The sequence below is a fragment of the Lagenorhynchus albirostris genome, chromosome 16, assembly GCF_949774975.1.
Source record: "Lagenorhynchus albirostris chromosome 16, mLagAlb1.1, whole genome shotgun sequence".
NCBI lineage: Eukaryota > Metazoa > Chordata > Mammalia > Artiodactyla > Delphinidae > Lagenorhynchus > Lagenorhynchus albirostris.
This window is the reverse complement of record NC_083110.1, coordinates 53,677,409-53,701,946: the sequence shown is the minus strand read 5'-3', so window position 1 is coordinate 53,701,946 and position 24,538 is coordinate 53,677,409. Positions and strand designations below refer to the sequence as shown.

General features: G+C 39.3%; 1 protein-coding gene across 1 annotated transcript in view; it reads right to left on the bottom strand.

Annotated features, from left to right (window-relative positions):
• Positions 1 to 4,283: 4,283 nt before the first annotated feature.
• LCOR (ligand dependent nuclear receptor corepressor) overlaps positions 4,284 to 24,538 on the bottom strand; it is a 126,085-nt gene continuing 105,830 nt past the window's right edge. Inside the window, exon 8 of the mRNA XM_060126577.1 lies at positions 4,284 to 9,085. Coding sequence (XP_059982560.1) covers positions 4,762 to 9,085 — 4,324 coding nt within the window. The 3' untranslated portion in view covers positions 4,284 to 4,761. The remainder of the gene's footprint in view (positions 9,086 to 24,538) is intronic.

The following is a 24,538-nucleotide window of genomic DNA, read 5'->3' as shown; positions in this document are numbered from 1 at the left end:
GGATTTAATCTAATCATCCATAACTTCTCAGTCACACTCAGGTTCTAATAGGCTCCAATTTTCTATCAGTCTTTCTAAAGCACTTCAAGCCTCTATCTTTCAGTTGCTGGCGTGCCTTTAATAAAATTATTTTGAAAGAAGAGTAGGTGACTGAAAAATGTTATCAGTGCCAATATATTTTTTATTTTCCTAGAAGCTGGCCAAAAATATTACATAATAAACAATACCTTGGGTTTATGATTGGACTTTGTTTCCTCTCTGTGAAAAGGCTTTTCCATATCTAAATGTAAGGTTCAGAAAACTGAACGTCCACCTAAAGTTGTCTCAACTAATTTTGAAAGAAACAAAATTTGGCTTACTTTAGTAATAGACAAGAGTGAAGCCAGAGTCAGGTCTATGATAAAAACTGAATGAAAGGAGAGGCCCAGGCCACATCATGTTAGAACTCTGCATTCCTAGCTGCTCATGGATTCTGACTCCAGAGGTTAAGGTGGCCTCGATTTGGCCACTGTGAGGGGTGATGCTAACAGGATGTGAGGCTAAGGTAGCTAAGGTTTCAGGAGATGGTATCTGATGTGCTGTGGCAATATAATGTGTCTTTTTTGTAGCAAGAAAAAATAAAGACATGTAAAAAGAACAAAATTGAGGTAAGATAAGGAGGAAGGAGAAGAAAAGAAGAAGACAGGCGAAGAGGCAGAAGAAAGGAGAAGATAAACCAGGGAAGCTTTTTTATCCCGAAAAAAAGCTTCTTTTCTCAGGCATGGGTCAGCAAACTTTTTCTTAAAGGTCCAGGTAGTAAATATTTTAGGCTTTTGTGGGTCATGTGGTCTCTGTTGCAGATGCCCAACTCTGCTGGAAAGCAGCCAGAGACAATACATAAACAAATGGGAGTGGCTGTGTTCCAGAAACCTTTTATTTACAAAAGAATGACCAGCCCACAGTTTGCAGACCTGTGAAAGATCATCTGTCGGCCAAATGAGACCCTGCATGGGCTGACCTAAAACCAAAAGGAGTGGGTGTGGCAACTTGGGCCAGTACCTTGGGAAACTCCAGCCACGTCCCAGGGGCAGTGACAAGACCCAGACTCACTGAGGGTGACACTACGGCATCTCCAGCTTGCCTCACATAGCATGTTGCCCTTTCCTACTTGGCTCTTAGGTCCATTGATCAACAGGCAAACTGCCCACAAATGATGGTGACAGCTTCAGTCATCACTACAGAATTCATCACAAGGGAGAAAAGAGTCCAAACTTCAATTCAAAATGACCGTCTTGAAGAGATGTTTTACTGATAACCTATCTGAACAGTGAGAAATTCACCTGCACAGTATGTGATGCGCAGAGGATCCTATTAAAAGCACCACCTTTGTGAAAGGATGACTAACACCTATCTATACTATGCAGGAACAATGAGGCACGAAACCCACAGCCTAAGATTATTTTTTAAATAAGGCTGGTGTAGAAGTCTTTAATGAAGTACAGACACAACAGAATTGGCCTACCTAAGGGAGCCAAGGGACTAGCAACTGCAGGTTAACAGACATTAATAACATTCGTATATAAGAAGCCTCAAGAGCACAACAAAGGTTCGTGGCCTTCCTGCTGCGCTGCAAGATTGCTACGCGTCTGAGGAAGTGCTAGGGGTGAGGCTCTGGACCCCAACTGAGGGTACAGTCTCCATGCTGTCCTCCCAAACCCAGGGAGCCTCAGGGGATAGAAAATGGGAGCTAGAAATGGGTCTCCTGAAGAGGGCTCATCTCTGGGGAGCTATGGTAGAGCTTCAGTGATTGCTTCCCAGGCGTCTTCCAGCTCCTCCAGAAGCTTAGAGGAAATACCAATGTTCTCTGGTCATCAACATCAGCTCCAACGTCACTTCACTGAGCACAGGCCCAGGAGGAGAATTCCTTTCAAATTTGGAATCCAGAAGGTGGGACAGACTGCCTTTGCATCGAGTGGCAAGCCACACTGTGACAATGGCTATAGGAAGGAGATCTTTGCAAGAGAAGGAAAACAAGGGGAGACTCGAGATGAAACCAAGGCTTGGAGGTGTCTGGGAGACAGGTTTGCCAGCATCTGTTGTAAGTGTAAAAGGGCTTCCAGAGTCGGCCCTCAAGTTTGCTTTTTTTCTTTCTTCTATTAGTAAAGTTAACTGAATAAGCAAAAATGAGATTCAACAAATATAAAAATAATTCTAAACTTTTAAGTGTCTTAATTATGTAGAATCCCAGTCTATTTAAATGTGGTCTACTATAAAGTGTAAGTTGATTTTAAAGATGATCCATTGCATTGTTAGGTGTATAAAATAAATACATAAACATTGATACCTTATCTCAAATGCTGCCTAGAATGGGAGAGAAGGCTATTATCTTGAAGTAAGCTTTTAAAAATGAAAAAGAACTTAGAAAAGTAATGGAATGAATTATAAATCAGCAACTGGAAAAGTACCACCCACTTACAGCCTCACATCCCTAACCTAATCCAAGCACCCTTACAAGGTAGTCTATATGCAGCTAAGGGGGCACCTTGAACGTATGTACAGGGATCAGCACACCTGACATGGGCAAACCTCCACCGTTTAAGTCACCGCAAAAACAATATCCAGTGACGACTATATGAAAAGATTTTTAAAAACTTTAAAATCACTTTTATAGATTAAACGAACCTACTTAAAACAGGTTAATGCTTCTGTGCAACTTAATGCTGAGAAAGGTTGCCAACATACACACTCAGCAGTTTCATTAATATAGGTAGCTCCTGAATGGCCAAAGTCAAAGATATTAAAAAGAAAAAAAAAGACTCATGGGATAGAGGAGACACCACGAAAAAAAAATCAAGGCTTCATGGAAGATAGTAAACTTCACTACCTATAAAATTCAACACAATTTTCAATTTCCCATGAATCAAATGCTTTTCTCCAGTCCTATCCAATCAGAAGTTTTCATTATATACAGCAAAACTTTAACAGAATGGGTAGAAAACCTGTTTTATCGTGATTTGAATGAACTAATGCATGAATAAAGGTACATCTGGGTTAATCCAAACAGATCTGAAGCAGTATGAATGGAAACATTTTTAATAAAAAGGAGAGAGTAGCAGCTATTCATACAAGCCTATTCTGGGGAGAGAGCATGTTAGAGAAGCTGGCTGAGGCTTTAGCAACCAAGCCTTACTGGTAGAGTGGCCCAATGGAGATGTCGAGTACACACTATGTTATAATGGAGCAATGTCATAGGCACCAAGGTAAAGCCAATGTACCCATCTTAGGCCTCAAACAACATCAGTTACAAATATTGCAGCTCACACTTTTGAGCCATGAAACAGAGCCTGACATGACAGAGGCCAGTGTAATACTACAAGTATTAACTGCTAGTATGGTGCTAACCAATCAGAAAGGGCACCTACTACTCTAACCATGTACATTTCACATTGGAATACCAACTGAACATTAGCTCCTGGTACAGGGGTGTGTATGGGCACACTGTGAGATGTTGGTGCTCCTTTCTCCAACAGCAAGGCTGCTCTGACCTTTATACAGTTCTGTGTTGTTTACACCCCTCTGAGTCTGGTGCCATAGTGATTTGGGGGATACTCACAGAGACCCTGGGCTACATTGAAGTCATCTGGCATATGCTAATTACTCAGCGCATGAACACCCTATCACACTGCATGGAGAAGAAAGAATTTTACTGTAAAACTGGGCTTGGGAGACATTTGTGGCATATAACCACATGCAAATGCACCCAAACACACACACACACATCTTAAACTTTTCTATTACTGAAAATAACATTTTGGCTTTCTTTGACTATGGAAGTACTAAGGGCAAGGAAAAAATCAGAACGGTCACTCTTATCCTAATTGTCAAATTACGGCTCCAAGCTGGAAAAAAGGTCCTAGTTTTGTTTTGTTTTTTCCCCCAAAGTAGGATGAAAACCTCATTAGTGTGCTAGCAATCCTGCAAGGCCAAAAATAAAAAGGATGATAAGAATCAGTAATGCAAATAATTTGGGGGATGTGAATAACTTTTAGAGCCCATAAGTCAATATTAACACCTTGTGACTCACCTCTTATCCCATGGGCACATAATTTAGAATACATTTCTTCAAATGACAAAAGATCAGAGATGAGTGACCAACAATGAATATGAATTTTTAAAATGGGGTAACAGAAATATTAATCTTTTATAATAATTATAAATTCCCTCTGCACTCTCCACATACCATAAAAATGATTTGGTTTAGCTTTCAAATATCATTTAAACAAACGACACAGAGGGAAGCTCACTGCTGGGGTTTGCAAAGAGGAGCATCTGTTCATGTACAGATACCGCAGGGTGGCTGCTGAAAAGCTACTTTTATGTGCATGATGGTGGTCTTCTCGGCTACAGTACAAGTGCTTGTGCATCAAGTATAAAATACAAGCCTTTAATCACATAGATCAGCTTTTTAGCTTTTGTAAATTTAAAAACAAAAAGGATAAATAAGGCACTGTACTTTTAAAAACTAAAACTGCTTGGTTCCAAGTTTAAAACCCAAGGAACAACCAGAATATAATATATAACTTCCCTTACTCAGCCTCAGAGAAAGACTCTGCAAGTTCCCTTCTCCATCTGAGACGCAATTTCTGACATCTTAAATTGTGGTGTTCTCCATTAACTGCAGACTTGAAAGGCTTGATAAGCTTATAAAAGCAGATTTAGTTAATGCAAAATAAAGGGTTACTTCTATAGAACAGTTTTAACTCGTGAATACTGCCCTTCCAATCACTTTGTATCCATCCGCCTCCGTTTGCTGTGGGAAGAGTCCAGCTTTGCCTTCAGCTTTCGCTTTCTCTGGGCTGCACTGTTCTCTGGGGTTTTCGTCGAGGGTCTGGCCCGAGTCTTTCCACTGCTCTGCTTCCTATTTGTGGCTTTCTGTGGCCTTGAAGAGGACTCACCTGCCCCTTTTTGCTTTGCAGGTTTTGTCACCATCTCCGAGGGGGAGGGCTGGGTAGGTCTTTTGTTTGTGTTCTCTTTTTCTTTCCTGGAGGGAGGGCAGCTCTTCCCAGGTGACTTTTTAGGGATCTTCCCTTTCTTCTCTTTCAAAGTCGTCTTTTTGGGCAGTTGGCTGGCTCTGTCCCTTGCAGCTGGCTTCTTGGCAGCGGGGGTTCTGGTGGATCCATCAACGTGCTTTTCTTTGCTGGCCTTCATCGCAGCTCCCTTGTCCTTCCTGTCCTGAGTGCTGCCGCCTTCTGTCCTCCTGCGTTTATTCTGAACTTCTGCTTTCGGCGAGATTTCAGACGTCTGCTTCCCTTTCCTGCCCTTCATTCCATCGGTACTCTTGGGCTTAACAGGAAACCCATCTGCACCTACTTGCAGGGCAAGTTTGGGGGACATCAGAGGGTTGATGCACACACTCTTACAACTCTGTTTACTTTCCACAGCCGGACCAAACGGGCTTTCCACTTTCTCGTTCTTGATCAAACGCTGCTGGGCTCTGAGCTTTCCTCGAATGTTGGAGTATTTTCTAAGGATCCGGGTACTGGCAGGGGTAGGCGAGTTTGTGGGAGGATGGCTATTTCGACCTTCCTTGACCTCCTCTATGCTGTCTTCAGGATTGGGGCTGAGGCTAACGTCACTGTCATCCTCTGGCTCCACTTGGTCAGGATCCTCTCGAAATTTAGCCCAGAGCTTCTGTGTTTTCCAATTGTTCCTAGCAGGAGTAGCTCCGGGAAATTTCTTCAAGTGTTTCTTCAAGCGTTCAGCCTGCAGTGAACTGGGGTACAGGCTGGAAGGAGAGTACTTCTGAAGAGGATGCTTGGCAGGTGGGATGTCTCCTGGAAGACGAGTATTGAGCTTCTTCACAATCACCAGAGACCGGGTTTCAGTTGTCTCTAAGAACCACTTGCAAACGTTAGATAATTTAAAGTTTGTCATAAACAGCATCTGAACAGGAGAAAACTTTTGAACCTCCAGGGAACCCCGACACTTCCGTGACCTTTTCTTGCTTTTCCAAATTTCCTTCAGCTTATCTGACTTGTTCCTTGCTCTTGGTGTTGGCTGGGCTTCTTTCTCCAGCTGGATCCAGCCCTTCTGAACTTTCATGTACTGGGCATTGAAGTTGGCGATGAGCTCTTGGTTCTCCTCCTCGGCACACCACTCTACGAACTTTGGCTGGTCGTCCGCCACTGTGTCCACATCATCCTCGTCTAAGGGATCTCCACTCTCTGAAGCTTCATTTTCCTTTGGCATTGTGTTTCCTTGTGCTGCTTCCTTTTCGGAAGTCACTTTTATAGTATCCAAGGAGTCCAGAGAATGAGCATGTCTTAGGTTGTAGGTTGAGGAGGTCAGTCTTGTAAGCCTTGGGACCCATTTTGGGGGCCCAGCAGCGTCATCACTTCTACTACTTGACAATCCAACTGTGCTAGAGAGCACGTCACTGTCATCATCTTTACGCGGGCTGTCCGCACTATCTATATCATTTACAACCTCTTCTGTCTCTTGTGCAGGAATAGGTCCTGGCTTCTCTTTTGATTGTTCTGGGAACGTACAAGGAATGCTTTCAGAGGGGTCTTGAGTACTGTTCTCACCTAATTTAGACTGAACATAGATTTCCAGTTTCTCTCCAGGCAGGGGCTGGCCAACTGTGGCTAAGGGGTCACTGCTGGGGAAAACACCTTCTTCTTCCCCCTTGACTTCTTTTGCTAGCATGTTTTTAAAAGCCTGCCTGGTGATCATCCCACCTCCTTCGCCCTCCTGCTCAGCATCTTTCCCAGAGGGGTTTTCATTGACATTTGGGTTTTCAGTGTCCCCCAGAGCTTTTGTATGGAAACCTTCAGTCAGGAAGCTCTCAGGTGCTGCCCCACCAGGATACCCTTCTTTTTTAGAACGTTTTGCACCAGGATTTTTAGAAACCTTGATCTCAGCACAAGCAGAGGAAGAATCTGAACTTTGATTTCTTAGGCACCTATCGGCAGAGGAAGGATCTGAAAGTTGACTTCTTAGGCACCTATCAGAGGCCTCGGGGAATTTTTTACCTTTTTTCTTCTTGTCCAGATTCTCTTCAGGTGAGTCAATGTTTTGATCACACATTTCTTTTTCTGTAGGATGTTTTACATCACCATCCTCTCCCTCGAATTTTCCTGTCCCACCTGGTGCCTCACCTTCCTCAATTTCACTGGGGTTTTCATTAGTCAAAGTGCTGCTTTCCTTCAAGAGTGGGTCAGTATCTAACTCCTGAGTGTCTTCGGTCTCAGCCTCAGTACCGATGCTTTGGTCTTCCTCAGCCTTTCCCAGACTCGTGGGAGGCTCCAAGCCCACTGGGGGACTTTGATTTTCTGAGCACAGAGGACTTTCCTCTCTACTTACTGTTTCAGGAGGGGAACAAGGCCTAGGAACAACATCTTCACTGCCTCCCTCAGAAAGGCTCTCTGTGGAGGGAAGCAAGGGACAGTCTTGGGGTACACTCATCTCCTTTGTATCTAGCAGTTCAACTGGCGGCTGGTCTCGTTCAGGGGAAGATATCCCACTTCCTGTGGGAGCTGAGACCGCGGAGCTGCCTTCTGGAAGATCCTCTTCAGGAAGGTGAGCAGGGAGAGGCCACACTGGGCTGGAGGCTGCTGTCTCCTTTGATCTAGAGGAGCTGCTTGGGTTTGCGTTATTTGTCACAGGGAAAACCTCCGGCTCTTGAGATTCCTTTTCAGATGATGCATCTCTGTCTCCTTCCTTGAGGGAGGTTATTTCTTTACTGGGTTCTTCAGGGCTGTCTTCTCTGGGATGCTGCACAGCTACTGTAGGCTGAGGTGATGAAATGATAAGGGTCTGCTTGGGAGTCACCACGGCCTCTGAGGCCAGTGTCGAGCAGCTGGCTTTTTCTTGGGAGTGTACATTCCTGGCCAGTGTGCGAACAGTTGGCAGCTCACAACAATCACCATTGAAAAAGTATCCTCGAGTGCTCTTCCTGGCTGTTTTCCGAGAAGATAACACCGATCGTTGATTCTCAAAGTGGCATTCTGTGATCGGCTGGCTGATATAAACGACATCACATTGGTTATCATAATCGTTTATCCTCAACCCTGACGCCCTTTTACTTTTCCGCGCTGTCTTAATGGAGGTGGAAAGCATCCTGGTTCGTGAATGTCCATTAGACGCTTTGTGTACAGGTGGCATGGGGCTGGGGGCTAACCAACCGTCTTTGGAATGATCAAACGGGCTCTTATCACTGGGCTGTAAATGGTAACCCATTTTATTTCTTCCTAACGAGTGAAGGTGGTTCTCTTGCTTTGGCCTTGAATCTTGTTCACTTGCCTCTAAGTCCTGGCGTAAAGGTGTTTTTGAGCTACACTGTAAAGCATTCTCTTTGTCAGCAGTTCTAGGTGAATTCCCCATAAACCCTGAGTCCCAAGCCTCTTCTGATAAAGCTCTGAATGAATTTCTTTGAGAAACAATACAGCTGTTGCTCTCCTCACTATTCTCAGTCGCCACTTTTACTGCAATGAGATTTTCCACTAAAGCTGAACTCTGCACGTGGTCTTTACCATCCTTGCATATTTTCACATCTGTGTCTTGCTCCTGTCCAGTGGTTTGCCCCTCCAAGCTCTTAGAGATGTGGTGGAAGTTTACTGAGGAAGAATTAGATGTAGTGAGGTATCCCAGAGTGGAACTATCCATTGAATTCGGTTTAGTGGTTGGAAGTTCAGAGGAATCTTTTTGGACAACAGTCAAAGTATTCTCTCTTCCATCTACAGAGTTTGTGTCGGGAGGAGGCTCCTTTAGGGCCTGTTCTGTCAAGTGTTGAGGGCTGTGAGAGCCTGATGAGTCTACGAACAACTCTACAGAAGTAGAAGACTTCATGTTGAGACACATAGCATCCTTTTCCTTATGTTTGGTGCCGAGCTGGGCACAGCCAGCATTGCAGGTGGAGGCATCCATTGTTCCAGAATCCGAAGGTCGCAGGTTCTCGGTGCCTGGCTGAGATTCAGTGTACAGATCGTTCAGAACACGAATGAACTGCTTCTGATGATGAGTGCACAGTTTGACCATAAACTTCTCCAGTGGGGACTTCGACTGATTGTTAGAATCTACTGCTATTGCCTCTGCTGAGTTCTCACTAGACAGACAAAAAGAAAGAAGAAATTAGTATGGTTATTTTCCAAAGAACCATTTTTCCATTATGAAATTCATCAATGTTACTCATGTTGTACAGAGAATTGACACTCTGGCCAAAGCTGGTTCTAAAGTGCCTACATGCTTTTTATTCAATAAATGAGGAGCATTTACTTCATTAAAATATAAGGCCAGCCCTGTTACATTCTCAATTTTGAGTGACAACTTTCATACTTTTTTTTTTTTTGCGGTACGTGGGCCTCTCACCACTGTGGCCTCTCTCATTGTGGAGCACAGGCTCCAGACGCGCAGGCTCAGTGGCCATGGCTCACAGGCGCAGCCGCTCCGCGGCATGTGGGATCTTCCCGGACTGGGGCACGAACCCGTGTCCCCTGCATCGGCAGGTGGACTCTGAACCACTGTGCCACCAGGGAAGCCCAACTTTCATACTTTTAAAGTGATTATTCACCAATAATTTTTATCTTATAGAGAAGAAATATCATTGAAAAGAAATTTTTCTTCAAAAATTAAAATTCTGGCCACATTATTAACTTCAGTTGGTCAACATACACTTTCGTTTTAGTATTCCTGTTAAATAATCACTGGCTCATAGATCCACAACACCGAAAAAAATTCAGACACACTGTATTACAAGTCTTGGTTTAGCAATACTTAGAGAAATTACAGTTTTAAATGGTTTCTCAGCTTGACCAATTGGCTGGACTCTATAATTCTGCAAACAGTGATGCAGGAATCCTCCTAACCCTTTGGGGCATGGAGGAATAGAGATCAATAATTTCACATTTCGGATACACTGAAAGATGAATGACAAGCAATTCCTAACTCCTAGCCTCTAAATGAGGACATAGATGTGAAATTACACTGTAGACCATAAGGCCCTGTCAATGCAAGATAGTAGTATTGTCGCTTCTCAAGCCCCACCTTCTCCTAGACCTTCAATAAACATTTACAGTAATGCACAGGAAGCCAATTCTACGTTCAAGAACACTTTTCAACCATTTCCGTAAATTATCTAGGACAACTCTTAGAGTTTAATCAGGATAGTGGGGAAGGCAGAAAAAGGATGATACTAGATTGAGGACAGGCTAAGGGCAATTTCTGCCTAGATAGCCAAGTGTTTTCAAGAGCTGTTTTGTATTTCTGGACGTCAGGATTTTTTACTAAGCCCATGCAGTTGGTGTGTCCCAGTTTTCTGGAGCTTTATACAACTTCTCAATCTCTCTCTCTCTCTCTCTCCCGCCTAATTCCTTAGAAGACTATTATCTGACTCTTTATGCAACACAGCAAAGTACCAAGGGCAGCTTAATAAATGTGTGCTGAACAGATGTTGTTTGATAATATTTTCCAGCTAATTATTTTTTCTTCAATCTTTGACTTTATCTCCCAGTCATGAAGTGCCTCTACAGGAAGGTGTACCCTAGACAGCCTACATCGGCCTCCTACCTCCCTACCCTCTTCTGGCCTCTGAAGCCGTGTGGTTTTAGTGGAAAGAGCACAGATTGTGGAATATGAAAAACCTGTATTCTTCTTGTAGCTCTGACATTTACTAGCTATAGGATCTCAGGCAAATTACTTAACCTCTCTGAACCTTGGTTTCCTTATCTGTAAGCTGGAACTGAGTATCAATATTTCAAAGGATTGCTGTGAGATATTAGCTTACATAAAGCACAAAAGAGCAGGCGCTCAATTTTACTTTCTCTGTTCCCGACTCATGCAGATTTTTAAGACCAAGTGGTGAATAACGCTGAAACATGTCTAAATACAAAACAAAATAACACCAAGAAACTATTAATCCAATCTGTTATTTAAACTGTTTTGCAAGAGAAAAGGTTACACTGTGTTTTTATTTTCATAACTAGCAAGAGAGCAGTTTTCTTTAGTGATGCCATGGGTATCTGAAAAGGTCTACATTAGACTGCAGATTAGAAAAACTAGAAATGTCTTAGAAAATGCCTACACCTCAGTGTGAAACTGATCACTGAATTGTGAATAAACCAAGAAAAAAGATTATGGTAGAAGCATTATAACAGATGCGCGGGTACGCTGAACATGTACATGCTGGCTATGGGGCCAACATCTAACAGAGACGGAAAGACCAAGAGCAACTGGAAAAAAACCTTACTGAACAGGATACTTATGATACGTATATTTTTCTGTCTGTATACTGTCCTTCGGTAAAAAGTTTTAGAAAGGAAATATCTGGAAGGTCAACAGGAAGAAGTTCCTCCCTTCCTTTAGAGCCGGGGAGACACCAGTGACACTCTTGGGTGAGTGACTGCAAAGTCATTTCCAACTCTCGGAGTCAATGAGATATACATGGGAACTTAACAAACTCCTCCTACAGCTGCAGACTTTGTAGCTTATGGGGAAGTCAGGAGGTCCCTGCTGAAGGGACCCCTTCCAGGAGGTCCCTTGTGTCCATGTCCATCACGTGTTACTAACAACATAATATGTGTCACAGGATATAGTACTGGGAGACAGTAGAGAGTAGTCTACCCTTTACTAGTTGTGTGACCTTGGCCAAAACACTGAACTATTTTGGGTCTTAGTGGAGCACCTGTCCCATCTACCACTTAGGATTGCTACAAAAGAAAACCTACAAAGTTTACACAAATACTGGTTACCATTACTGTCAGCCAATCCCATTAAACATGCTTCAATAAGAATAACTCAGAGACCAGGAATGTATATTAATACTTTTTACAATCCCCCAAAGAGGATTTTCTAGATAATGAAAGTTTACCCTTCAAGTACCAAACATTTAAAAATTTAAGTATTTTTGATGGAAGTTTTAAAAAAATTATATCCTCCTCTGAACACAATTTATTCTTTCTTAATGACTCAGAGTCATTACCATGTACACTATTATTGAAGCTTGGCTATTATTTTTATTATACTGAACTGAAATATATTGATAGTTTTGGGGGCTACTCAATTAAGTAAATCTACTGCCTAAATACAAAGACGTCACAGTGGCAGTCTGCATTTTATTAAAAATCTTTCTTCTTATTGGCCTCCAACTAGCAGCTGTGTTTAGGAGTCCCACTTTTACCTTTAGCTGAGTACTTTTGCTCACTAGCTGAGAAGCCAAATCTCAAGTGCTAGACTGGTACTTTAAGTGAAAGTAAACAAGCTCTGAATGAAGGCTTGGGGAAGAGTTTTATGAGTAAACCACATGGATCTTCTGACAACACCTTCAACTGCTCAGAGCCCTTTATTTCTGTTTTTGGTTCTTGGATGTGTTCCTGATATTTCTGAGATAGGTGGCTACAAATAAGTGAGATATTACTGCCTTTTCAATGCATCAAATACACTCTATGTATATTTTAGCAACACAAGAAAAGAGAAAAAAGGTTGACAAAGATCTATGAGAAGGATTAAGAAATGTCATGGCATCTTATTGTAGAAAAGACTAAAGAGAGAAATAAATGGTTCTCCCCAATTCAAGAAGTGCACTCATGTGAAAATGTCTGGACACTGCTTCATGGCTGTGAAGCCATGGCTGTGCTCTGGAAGCAGGCTTTGGTGTCTGAAGTTAACAACATGTCTTGAGATTCATGAGATCAAGGTGTGTGCCCAATAAAAGTACAGAGAGCTCTGAAGAAAAACTGAGGAAGCACTTTCTTCTAAAGCGATGCTCACAGAGAGTAAAAAATTGAATAATGATTAATCCTTGGATGATACCTAACTTCCTTTATGGTTATGAAACTTGGATTTGCTGCTGTCACACATGTTTCAATAATTTAATAGTGATTGAATATTTTAGTCACCCCCAAACTAATGTAAGGTCTTCCAAAGGGCCATGCAATCAGCTCTGAAGCAATGACTGGGACAATATGGCTAGTCCCCAAGGACAAAACAGTCAACCAACCACCAGTAGGTATTATCTATTTCACAGCATCATGGCAAGGGGAAGTGGTGTCTTCACAACTAAGGCATACTGAAGAAACATTGTTAGTACCACTGAACTCTAACCTGGAACAATGCAGTAAAGCATTTGGAGGCTGAAAAACAGCATCACAGACGTGGACACAGACTACACCAACCTTAAAACGCATTTATAGCAGTGGTTTGGGGAAGCTCAGGAGATGAAAAGATTAAAACTGAAAATGGCAACCTTGCTTGAGAGAAAGAGAAATCAACAAAGGGTCGTTTTGTGTGTATTTTCCCGGTAAAAAGGATCAGGGACAATGTACTGGTGAACCACAGGTCACCAGAGCAAGCAGTAGGGTGCTCTTGATCAGTTACATCCTTGGCCACCTCAAAGCTATCAACCTGGAGTGACTATATCATTTCCTGAAATCCTAAGCTATAGTGGCTTGTAAAATTCTTTGGCAATGATCAGGGGTTTTGTATATTTACCCTATAATTTGTATCTTTTACGGACTTAATTTGTCTTGTGTTTGTCTTAGCTTTCCAAGTAGATGTAAGCTACTTGAGTGTAGGTAGGGGCCACATTTCATGTTTTTCTGTTTCCTCTTAGCAAAAAAGAGGGGGAGGGAAAGAGCATCAATGATGCTTCCTGAGTTTGCTTCTTGGATTTTCTTCCTAGGTAGCACCATTTACTGAGATAGGAACACAGGCAACGAAACTGGCAGCTGGTGATTGTTGGGGTATATGTATCTGAAGAGTTCTGTACACACTGAATTGGAATTTTTATAAGATGCTGAATCTGAGATATCTGGTAGGCAACTGGACACACAGGTATGAGCCCACTAGTAGCTTCACTTGAATATGAGAACCTTCACATTAATACTAACCTTTGTCCAAGTATCATTAAATGGGCCCTGTTATAATAGCTAACTTTATAACTATAGTAATAAAATTACTTTTGACTGTGCTTCTAAATTACCCAGCTTCCTACCTTATTTGATTTTCTCTGGAAGTTTTTTCAGTAAGACCTATGTTTAGATGAATTTTAATTTCGTATCATTCAACTACTTAATTTCAAAAATTAACATCAACCTTTCTAAAGTTTCATTCTATTACTCTTTTTTCATGTTTTAAGAAAATGGGTGCTAGCCAGCTTTGCCTGAGTTTTAAACAGCTGGTCTTTACTTTGGCTTCTAGTTATTCAATTCTTCCCATAGCCTTAGGCCTTTAATAGAGCCTAAATACAACATTGTCCTGATTTACTCTCAGACAGTAAGTAGGGAAACCAAAGAGGGGTGAATATAGATCCTACAGATCACACTTAGGTCAACTCGACCTGAGAAGCACTATGTTTTATTTTTAGTTCAGTGATTATAGTTGGCATCACATCTGACTATGTTAGATTTTTACAAGAACGGTAATTCATCACAGATTTTGAAATCACTTGTTTGAGTTCACGTTTCTTCCGCTCAGTAACAGGACACTCTCTAATAGTTAAAGTCAATTGTTTATCAGTCAGAAATACTTCACCACCACCACTGAAGAGCAGTAAAAGCTTAGGGACTGGTAAATGGGAGGAAGGGCTACAGAAGAAGGAAACTACCTGGATTAGTTCTGTTTCTCTCCTTGGTGAAAAGTGGCCTATGTGACCTTGACCGATTTGTCTTTCTATCCCCAATTCAATGCCTAATTCTTAAGGGTGTGGTAAAAGGATAAGATAATATTCATAAAAAACTTTGAAAGGCACAGTTTAAGAATGATGTGTTGTTTCACAACCCTATCTTTAATGATTTACTCAATGATGTTTTTCTAGATCAGAGGTTAGACATAGCTGAACCCGCCTACTTTGTCAATACCGCGCAATACTTAAATCTCCAAAGGAAAACATTCCTGTGGTTAATATAAATGGTGGATGGTCAATGCCTATGTTCTCTTAGGGTAAAAGATCAAATAGAAAAGAGATGTGGTAGAGAGCTGAAATGACAATTTTTTAAGAGTCTAGAATGTGGGACGGATGGATTCAGGTAGTCTCTCAGTATCTGCTCTGTAACTACCAATCATCAATGCAACATCATTGATGACCAAAATATATTCTTTTTGACTGAAAAAGATCAACAGAGAGAGTGAATGATGTTTGGATGAGAGCTAATCTTAGAAGGAGGGAAAGATAATCCCAGGAAAACAGAAGGGGAGAGAAAGCTTGAGACAATACTTTAGACAGAGTGGACCAAATAGTTAAGAGTTATAAATTAATTTAGCTTGATTCTCTTTAAATACAGGAAAACATAAAAATGCATTGTTTGCCCTGCTTAAAGGCAGTAAGAGTTGTAATTTTTGCCAGATAATAATCTGAAATTATGTTCCCTAATTCCTTACTTCTGGTCCTTTAAGCACAGAAAATATAAGTATGTTCAAGGGTCTGGATAAGTCTGCTGACAAGTCCTCACTCTTCACTGGGAAATGCATCTACCCTTGGCTATTTCACATCTCTGTATCTTTCATACCTGGATACAGGAATACTCTAAGGGCTGTAACAAAACTGTGAGTGTGTGTGTAGTGGAGAAGACAAGCATGGGGTATGGAGGTTTTTCTTCACTGTCTAAAAGGCCATGTATAGTTGTATGTGTAAAGTACTGAACAATCAAGTTTTCTTTCCCTAGAACTGAACTAGGAGAAACAGTAAAAGGGTAGGCAAATGTGACATAGAAAAGTGAGAAATAAAGTTCTTAAGATCACAGAATAGAAAGTGGCCTCTTAAAATCAGACAGCTTAACACCTGATTCCCAGGTGGCTGAAAAGCTAATTATCTAAATTTGGATTTAGATAGAATTTAGATGGATTTAGACAGAAAAAGATTTCCAAGTTGGGGTTAAGGAGAGATCAGAATTGTGGGTGATGGTGAGATGGGGGTGGGTTCCAAACCCAAGATGTACCTGTAACTCTTCACCCTGTAAGAGTCCTCAGTGAGCCACTCTTGCTGATGGCAACATGGCATCTTGCTTAGGTGTGGAGTGGAAGAAGAGTTGAGAACTACTTCTTTAAAACAAAAGACATGGGCTTCCCTGGTGGCGCAGTGGTTGAGAGTCCACCTGGTGATGCAGGGGACACGGATTCGTGCCCTGGTCCGGGAGGATCCCACATGCCGCGGAGCGGCTGGGCCCGTGAGCCATGGCCGCTGAGCCTGCGTGTCCAGAGCCTGTGCTCCGCAATGGGAGAGGCCACGACAGTGAGAGGCCCACGTACCGCAAAAAAAAAAACAAAAACAAAAGACATGCAATCCCTTTGTGATAGCTTTCTAAGTTTACTGTGTTCTTAACTAAGTTCAGTAAAAACAGGGCAGAACAAAGGTTCAAAAAATTATGAATTAATACTGTAAACTGGGGGAAAGGAGAAGTGCTTCAGAGGGTGCTTACTGGACATGAAGCCATAATTTGCTAGCTTTTCTGTACCTCATGGTTTAATAAAAGGCTATTATTTAGAGTAGATCTAAATATGATAGAATCAGTTAAGGCTTGTATATTGTATCTTCTGTTTCTCGTAAGTTTAGCTAGATTGTCAAATTTATTAAATTACAATAAAAAATATAATTATCAAGGAGATCCTTATGTTCACTCTTTAACGCATTTTCACCCTATAGCAAAGGTACCTGGGAAGCCGAAATATAATCAGAAAGTTACTTGGTGAGTCAGAAGTCAGAGCAAGGGGTCATTAAACACAACAGTCCAATGTTTCCATCTCCTCTCTAGGAATGTAATAGGCTCACAAAACAGACACTTCTGTCAAACTATTTACTTCTGAAAAAAATTTTTTCCCTCTATCAAACTGATTTTTGCTTCTATCATCCCAGGTAAGACTATGCATGCACAACCATATTACATTACATTTGGTGTTAATTAATGTAAACAAGAGGAGGGAGGGTTCAGAGGCAGTGAAAGGGGATTTTGGACTGGATGGTGTAAAGTTTAAAGATGACAGTTCCTGGAAGTGGGGGAAGAAATATCCCTAAATGATATAACTAAATACTGATTTGATGAGAACACAAATCTAAATTATTTATCTAATGAGTATTATAACTAAGAATTCTTAGAAAACACTTTGCAATAGACTTTAGAAAATACTACAGTAATTTCAGACAAAGAGGACAGACCTCTGCTCATGGTTGATTTGAAACTGCAGAAGTGTCTGTCCCTAGACCTAGACTCACTGAATTACTGAAACCAGATTAAAGAGCCATCTGATCTTAAAGGCATAGCTGACATTTTAGGTCAGGATACATGAGAGCTCATGACAAGTCAGTGAGTCTAGTCTATTTCCTTTTTTGTTTTTGTATCTGTCAAGTAGGGGTTTAAAATCTATATTGTTCTTTGGGGGAGATTGCTCTTCAATTCCCTTTAAATGACCAGGACGATGATAGACTAAAAAAATACCACTGTTTAGGCAGGATATAGAGGCGCTCATTTCCCCAAGTGAGAGAAAATGTACCATATCATGATGCTCTCTTCAAGGGGGTAAAGGGAAAGAAACATTTGTCAAGGCCCAGCAGTGGCCAAGGACTGTGCACAGTTTCCCTGGAGTGCAACTGACAGGAGTCAGTCCACACAAGATTTCCACTACAAGAGGAATATATTTCTTTTGTAGTAATAATAATGACGATAATAATGATAACCTCAAAAACCCACACTACCACTTTGCAGGGCACTGTGTATGCAGATGGAGACCTAAAGGAGGCATGGGGAGCTGACACAAACAAACAGAAACCAAAAGAACATTTAAGAGTTCACATGACAGATCTCTGCAACACAAATGTTTTTCCCTCTCAAGAAATAAAGTGGTATGCTTTTTGACATATATTCCTAGTTTCTTTTTGGGTGAAAGGAAACTAGCAGATTACATAAATATCCAAATAAGCAGTTATCTAATAGTGTCCTGAGTCTTTTGTGATTTTTATGGGATCTTCTATACCTTTTCTCACGTTCTCTTGAGGTTCTAAATCTCCACTCTTGAAACCATACAAATCTGTGCCGTAATACTTAAAAGTGGCAAATTCTACTTTTGTCGTCATATAATAAATCACTTAAAACACAATGACAGCACTCCTAAGTATTGTATTAACTAATTATTTAAAGGACCTAGACCACTTTGTAAAATGTAAAAGGACTTAAAATTTAAAATGATTCCTAAGGTAATTTATACAAGATTTAATGTTATTTCTCACGTGTTCACCTCATGAATGTTAGAGGAGGTATATATACTTTAGAATTTAAAGTACAGTAAGAAAACTACTTTTATGTCTACCATTCTCTCTGGGGTGCTCTTGGAATTAACGGTCCTTTTATAACCATCCCTTATCCCACCTCTCTCTGGAAACACTCAAGGCTACTGTTGGAGATGTACTGGAGTGAGGGGAACTAAGCAGAATCATCTGTATATTTGAGGTTTATTTAGGAATATTGGAAGACAAAATATAAGCAAATGTATATGCATATGTACACACACAGGCACAAATTCTCAACTTAGGTACTTACTCTACCTCAATCCTTATCCTTAGTTTCACCACTTCTCTTGCTTCCAATATACTATCCAGTTCACCTATACTGATTCGACTTCCCTTGGAGAACACTATATTCTAAGCTCCCTGTCACTATTTCTCCTCCTCATTTTACAGTTTGCTGCACATTACCCAGAACTGCCATCTTCCTGGAGCCCAAATATGATCTTGTCACTTTTTCTGCATAAAATTTCAGTCAATTTCCCACTGCTCACAGTCCATCCTCTTTTAGCACCTTCTCCCTGTGGGCCGCGTTCTTTCTTTCTCACTATACTCTCATGGTTTGTGTCTATCTTTTATAAATAGCGCTTATGCTGCACGGTAACAGCTGACGTGGCTACCCCCTCCATTGGATTGTGAACCTTTCTATAGGTCCAGGACTTTGGCCTTTTTAACGTGGTAGCTCACTGCCTAAAAACTGGGGCTTAGTACATCTCAGGCATAAGTAAGTGATGAATAAACTAACCAAATAAATTACTATGTAGTGAAAATAATTTTCCCAAGACACTTTTCAAGGGAACTGAAAAGGGCAGAGGTAACATTTTGACACATAATCAGAAGGGAAAAGAAAAAGCTTTCAAAGAAAATGAATTCAAATCAAGGAGGCAGGGAAAGGAAGGGAATTTTGAAGGTCAGACAGTAAGAGTGTAGGCTCCGAACTGTAAGCACACAGGAGGTTGCTGGCACCAAAAAAACAAGTATGAAAAGGTATGGTTTACATAATGGCTTTCAGAAGCCATTAGAATTTCTGACTGCAACCAAGAACAAGAAATACTTCTTACAAAGTAACTCATCACACACATCACATCCTAGTTTGTATGTGTATGACAACACATAAGATTCAACAAAATATTTATCCATATTATATGCTATGTACTCTGATTCTTTTTTCTTTTTAATTTCTTTTTAAAATGTTGGTTAGAACCCCCTAAACTGATCTTATAACTTACTAGTAAGATATAACTGGCTGATTAAGTTTGCAGAGCTGGTCTACACAGACTCACCAATTCCTGGCATCTCACGAGAGTCTGCTATCCTCGTTATTTTCTTCTTAGTCCATCTCTATCTAGCTAAAATTATACTACTAGGTTTTCCTGGGAAAATGTCTCAAGTTTTAATTTTAATATTATTTAATTTATTTTTATTTATTTATAATAATAATAATTTTATAACAATAATTTTATATAATAATAATTTTATTATTTAATTATTTAATATTATTTTAATAGACGCTGAAATGAACACCTCTAAACTGTGCTAGCTATAATCTGATTTATCTGTTTGAAATGCACAGAACTCCCATTTGGTAAGAGTGTAATTAGAATCTCATTAAACAGGCAGTAGAGTCCCCAGATTCTTTCACTGGAAAACTAAAGGTCTGATGATTAAACACATAAGCACACACACATCTCCACAATCCCACCTAGATCTTACATTGTGTTATACAAACTACCACCACATAAAAAGAAAAATCTACAGATTCGAAGCATGTAAAATTTCAACCTTGAAAATACAAAAAAACTATATACAGTGGAAAGGAAAATAAATTCTATAAATTCTTCTACTTTCCAAACAACTTTTACTCCACTTAATCTTTGAAAAGAAATAAAGAATGATTGATAATTTTGATAATATTCCTCTCAAACAGGACCAAGAAATCAGAAAAGCAGCATTCCAGGTTTCAATTATAGTTCCAACATTTCTCCATCTCTCATTTTACAGTTAAAACAAGATTGGCTGCCCAATATCCCAGTCTAATATAAACTCATCTGCCTCACTTTCCAAGTTCTAATCAATATAAACAGCTTTCTCCACAACTTTCAATGGGATTTTCTCACTCTCCTTACCTCTCATACTAAATTAATTCCTGCCAGGTACTTTCACTCCTAGTTTTCATTTATTGAGCACTTGCAAAGAGCCTGGCATAGTGCTAAGTATTTTACATACAGAATCTCATTTAAGCCTCACAGCAAATCTATGAGGTGGGTCGCATAAACCCCTTTCACACATAAGAAAACTAAGGCTCAGAAAGGTTCAATAACTTGTCCAAGACCATGTACTAAGAAAGTAGAAGGGCTGGGATTTTAAGCCAGGCCCATCAAATTCTCTCTCTTAAACTTGGGATATTCTCTACTCTTCTCTCTATGCCCTACCTATTCACCTCTTCCAGCACTGAGTCAATAATGCTGATTTCTATTTAACAATGAAGTTTTAAATGCCTCAAATGTAATTTCTTTACTGGGAATTTCATAATTAAATACAGATTTAATTCTCTTCTTAAAAAGCAGTGTAAGTTTATTCAAGAATAAAATTAGTTGATTTAATTAATAGCTAAGATTTAATTAGTTAAAAGTGAATCTAAAAGAAAAATATTAGATTAAATCCCTCATTCTAAGTTGAGTCAAGAGTGCCAAAGTGGTATAAGTATAAAGATAAGTATAATGGTTTGGAATCATGAGTATTAAGGGCAACTCATTATGTGAGGAGGGCGGGCAAGTCCCTTAAAGACCCCAAGTTCCTTATTTTTCATTTTAAAAATGAAAGATTAGGATGGGACCAACAGTGTTTAATCAGTGTGTTAATAAACCCACTATGGTCACAACAATGTGAATATACTTAACACTACTAAACCATACACTTAAAAACGTTTAAGTCTGTAAATTTTATGTCTTTTGACACAATTAGAAAGAGATCTGTTGAATAAACAAACTTTAAAAATGAAAACAAAACAAAAAAACCTGTTACAATTTGAAAATATATAACATGTTCAAGCCTCACTCTTACAAACTGACCCAGGCATCTGTATTGTCGAAAGATTGATTTTGATTGAGTGTATCCAATGATCCCCAGAACTCTTTGTGCTCTAACATTCAAAGCAGAACTAGCCTGCACACAATCAGAACAGAAACTATGAATAACATACTTTAAAATTAATCAGAAAAAGTAACTGCTCAATCTAATTTTTGCAAAAGCACTGTCACATTCATACAATTCATAACAAAAACTTAACAAAATGGATCTGCTTTAAATAAAAGGCATCATTTTCCTTTAGAAAATGCTGCAAAGACCTAAGGTTTATAAGAACTTATTATTTAATAAAGGGTTGCTACTGTATTTCTCAATGTTTGAACAGATATAATTGGTGTATTTGTCACACATTTAAATAGACAGTTGCATTTTTAACAGACGCAGAGTTGAAATGGGGCCTAAAAGGCATTCAGGACAACGCTCACTTTACAGACGAAAAAAACAAGTGATCTTTCTAGTACACCAAGTTGCAAGAAATTTATATTACCAAATAATCCCTTATCACTCCAAACTGCTGATCAAATAAAAGTGGGCAAGAAAAGTACAATGAACATTTTAAAACTACCAGTCAATAAACAACAGTATTCTTACACACCTATAAAAAGCTCCAGGCTCAATAAGATTTCATACTTATGAATTTTGATATACTTTTGCTTACTTCCACGCTGAACTCCAACCAAATCATGACTTCAACTATTCATTATATACCTATCAATCTTTTAAAATGTTCTGAGAACATTTCTTTTCCACTAACCTCTGAAAACAAGCCTGTCTACTCCACTTGTAAATGCAGTTTGATACACTAACCACTTCCCCCTAAACAGCAAAAAGTCCAACAACTTATAAGGTGAATATGATGACTAAAATTCTGTGTTAAAATGCTTACCATTTGGAAGCAAATAATGATAAAGTGGATACCCTGAATACAAGAACAGTTATCTCTTAATGTTACTTAATAAATAAATACTTTGTTAAAAAAAGGTTTTCACTCATATCAGCTACAAAATCTAACAACATATGACTTGGGTGTATGTTTTTACATTTGAATACAAGTGTCTGGTGAGAGGAGTTCACAGTCCTTGAGGAAAAAATAACAACTCCACAACTCAGAAAGCAGATACCATTTTCCATTTTTTCCACTCCATTTCCCTTATGCAGTTTCCCTGATTCCCAAGAGTTCCTGAATTAATTCCAAAGTATCAGCAGAATCAGAGAAGAAAATTTTGGATTAGAAGAAATAAGTCCTTTTTAAAAATCAGGTCATAACTGAAGAGCTAAGTATCAACATGAAGATAGGATCACTAAAATAAATTCATTGATGAGATGCTAGATTATAATCGTACTACAACTGACCTGGCCACCAGTCTAAAATGGATAATGACAAGAAACACGTAGTTATAGCTTTATACAAAGAAATAATACTTAGGTTTCTATAAAAATGTTCTATAGACACATGGCATAACTGAGTAAGGGGAACAAGTGAAGCAAGGAAACAAGCCTGTAGTACCAGCAAGATTTCCGATTTTATAAACATCAGGCCAAAAGGCACGAAGTGTTAGCTAGGCAGCCAAAGAAATGAGACCAAAAAAATTAACTGAAAGATAATCTAGACCAACTACCAACAATAACATCATTAAAAAATACAAAATCCCATTAGAAATGACTGCAAATCACTTCAACCAACCTATATTACATGAATATCATGAGCTTGAAAAAGGAGCTTTCTAAAACATTTTGCTTATCATTTCTGATCTTTATCACTGTAAAGCTGTTTTTATCAGTTGTTTATCAACTTTAACAACTTTATCAGTTGTTCCTTCCTAACCACTTTACAACAGAAATCACTTTGTAATACAAAACTTTTTTTACACCCCGTTTCTAAAACCCACAATATAAATGTTGAGCAACATATATGCTGTTATTTGTCTGGTAAAAGGAAATACCAGCATTCTCCCAAGAATCTGAATTACTATAATAACCTTAATTGAATTGACAGCGCTTTCACACTTCTGCCTCAAGAGCAAACAAAAATGAGTATATCATTATTCTTTCTGGCAAGTAATCCCAGAATAAAGTTTTACTCTAAGAAAATTATGAAAAATTAAGTTCAGCAAGCAGGTATTATGAAAACGTCAATGTATCTTGTTTAGCTGATAATATTTAAAGTGAATAATCCAATGAAGAAAGCTGAGGTAGGGGGAGTATCAAATTAGTAGAGAGACAGGGTTACAAGGCAGTACCGAATCCAAATACTGAAGCACAATTTTGAAGCATCAACTTCTAGTTATCTAAGGGATTTCATCTGGAAATAATTTATCACAAAAAATTACAAGCTTTGATTACCAAGTGCATTTACAGTGCACGTTGAAATCTTACCCCTTTTGTGGATTTGTAAAAAAAGCATCATAATCTTAAGAAGTAGAAACCAAGCTTTTAAAACAGTTTTCACAACAAAATTTATTAGAAGAATAGTGGTTTTGAAAAGTCTAGCATCCAGTGAGAACTACCATACACAACATTACAGCTGGGAATGTTTCTCCAAAATGTCATGGTCAAATAATACAATGGAACCATTAAATCTTACACATGCACGAAAGAACTAGCGCGTTTGACATAGAATGCAAAAAAAAGGGGACCACATGGATTAAAATTTTAAGTACTCATCACATACATTAAGACACAGCTTATTTTTAGTCCAGTCAAAAATCAGAACTGCATTAAAAAATTAATGTAGTGCAATCAAACCAAAAAACTTAAATTGTGATCATAAGTGCTCTACTACATAAATGTTGATCATAGCAAGGAACAAAAAGTTCAAATCACACAGTACAAAAAAAATCTGTAAATAAATATAAACTACAGTACGAGAGAAATATTAAATTATACAATTCCGTCAAACTGTAAACAGTATATTGAAATGAGGTCCATAAGAGTAAAGGGGGTTCCTGTTTTGTTGCATGACACTTGAACTTCTAGAAATCTGAAAGATGCCATTTTCCGTATCTTCAAAGGCTATGGGTTTTATATATGGAGAATTCCTTTTAGATGTAAGATATCAAATACTAAAGCAGAGGAATAATCTATTTTGTTAACCACAGACAGTACTGCAGAAAACAAAAGGAGTTTTAAAGAATAAAGACCTCTAACAGACAAGTCTTAACATTAGAGATGCAAAGGGCTAAAACACTGGAATTAGAACTTCACATC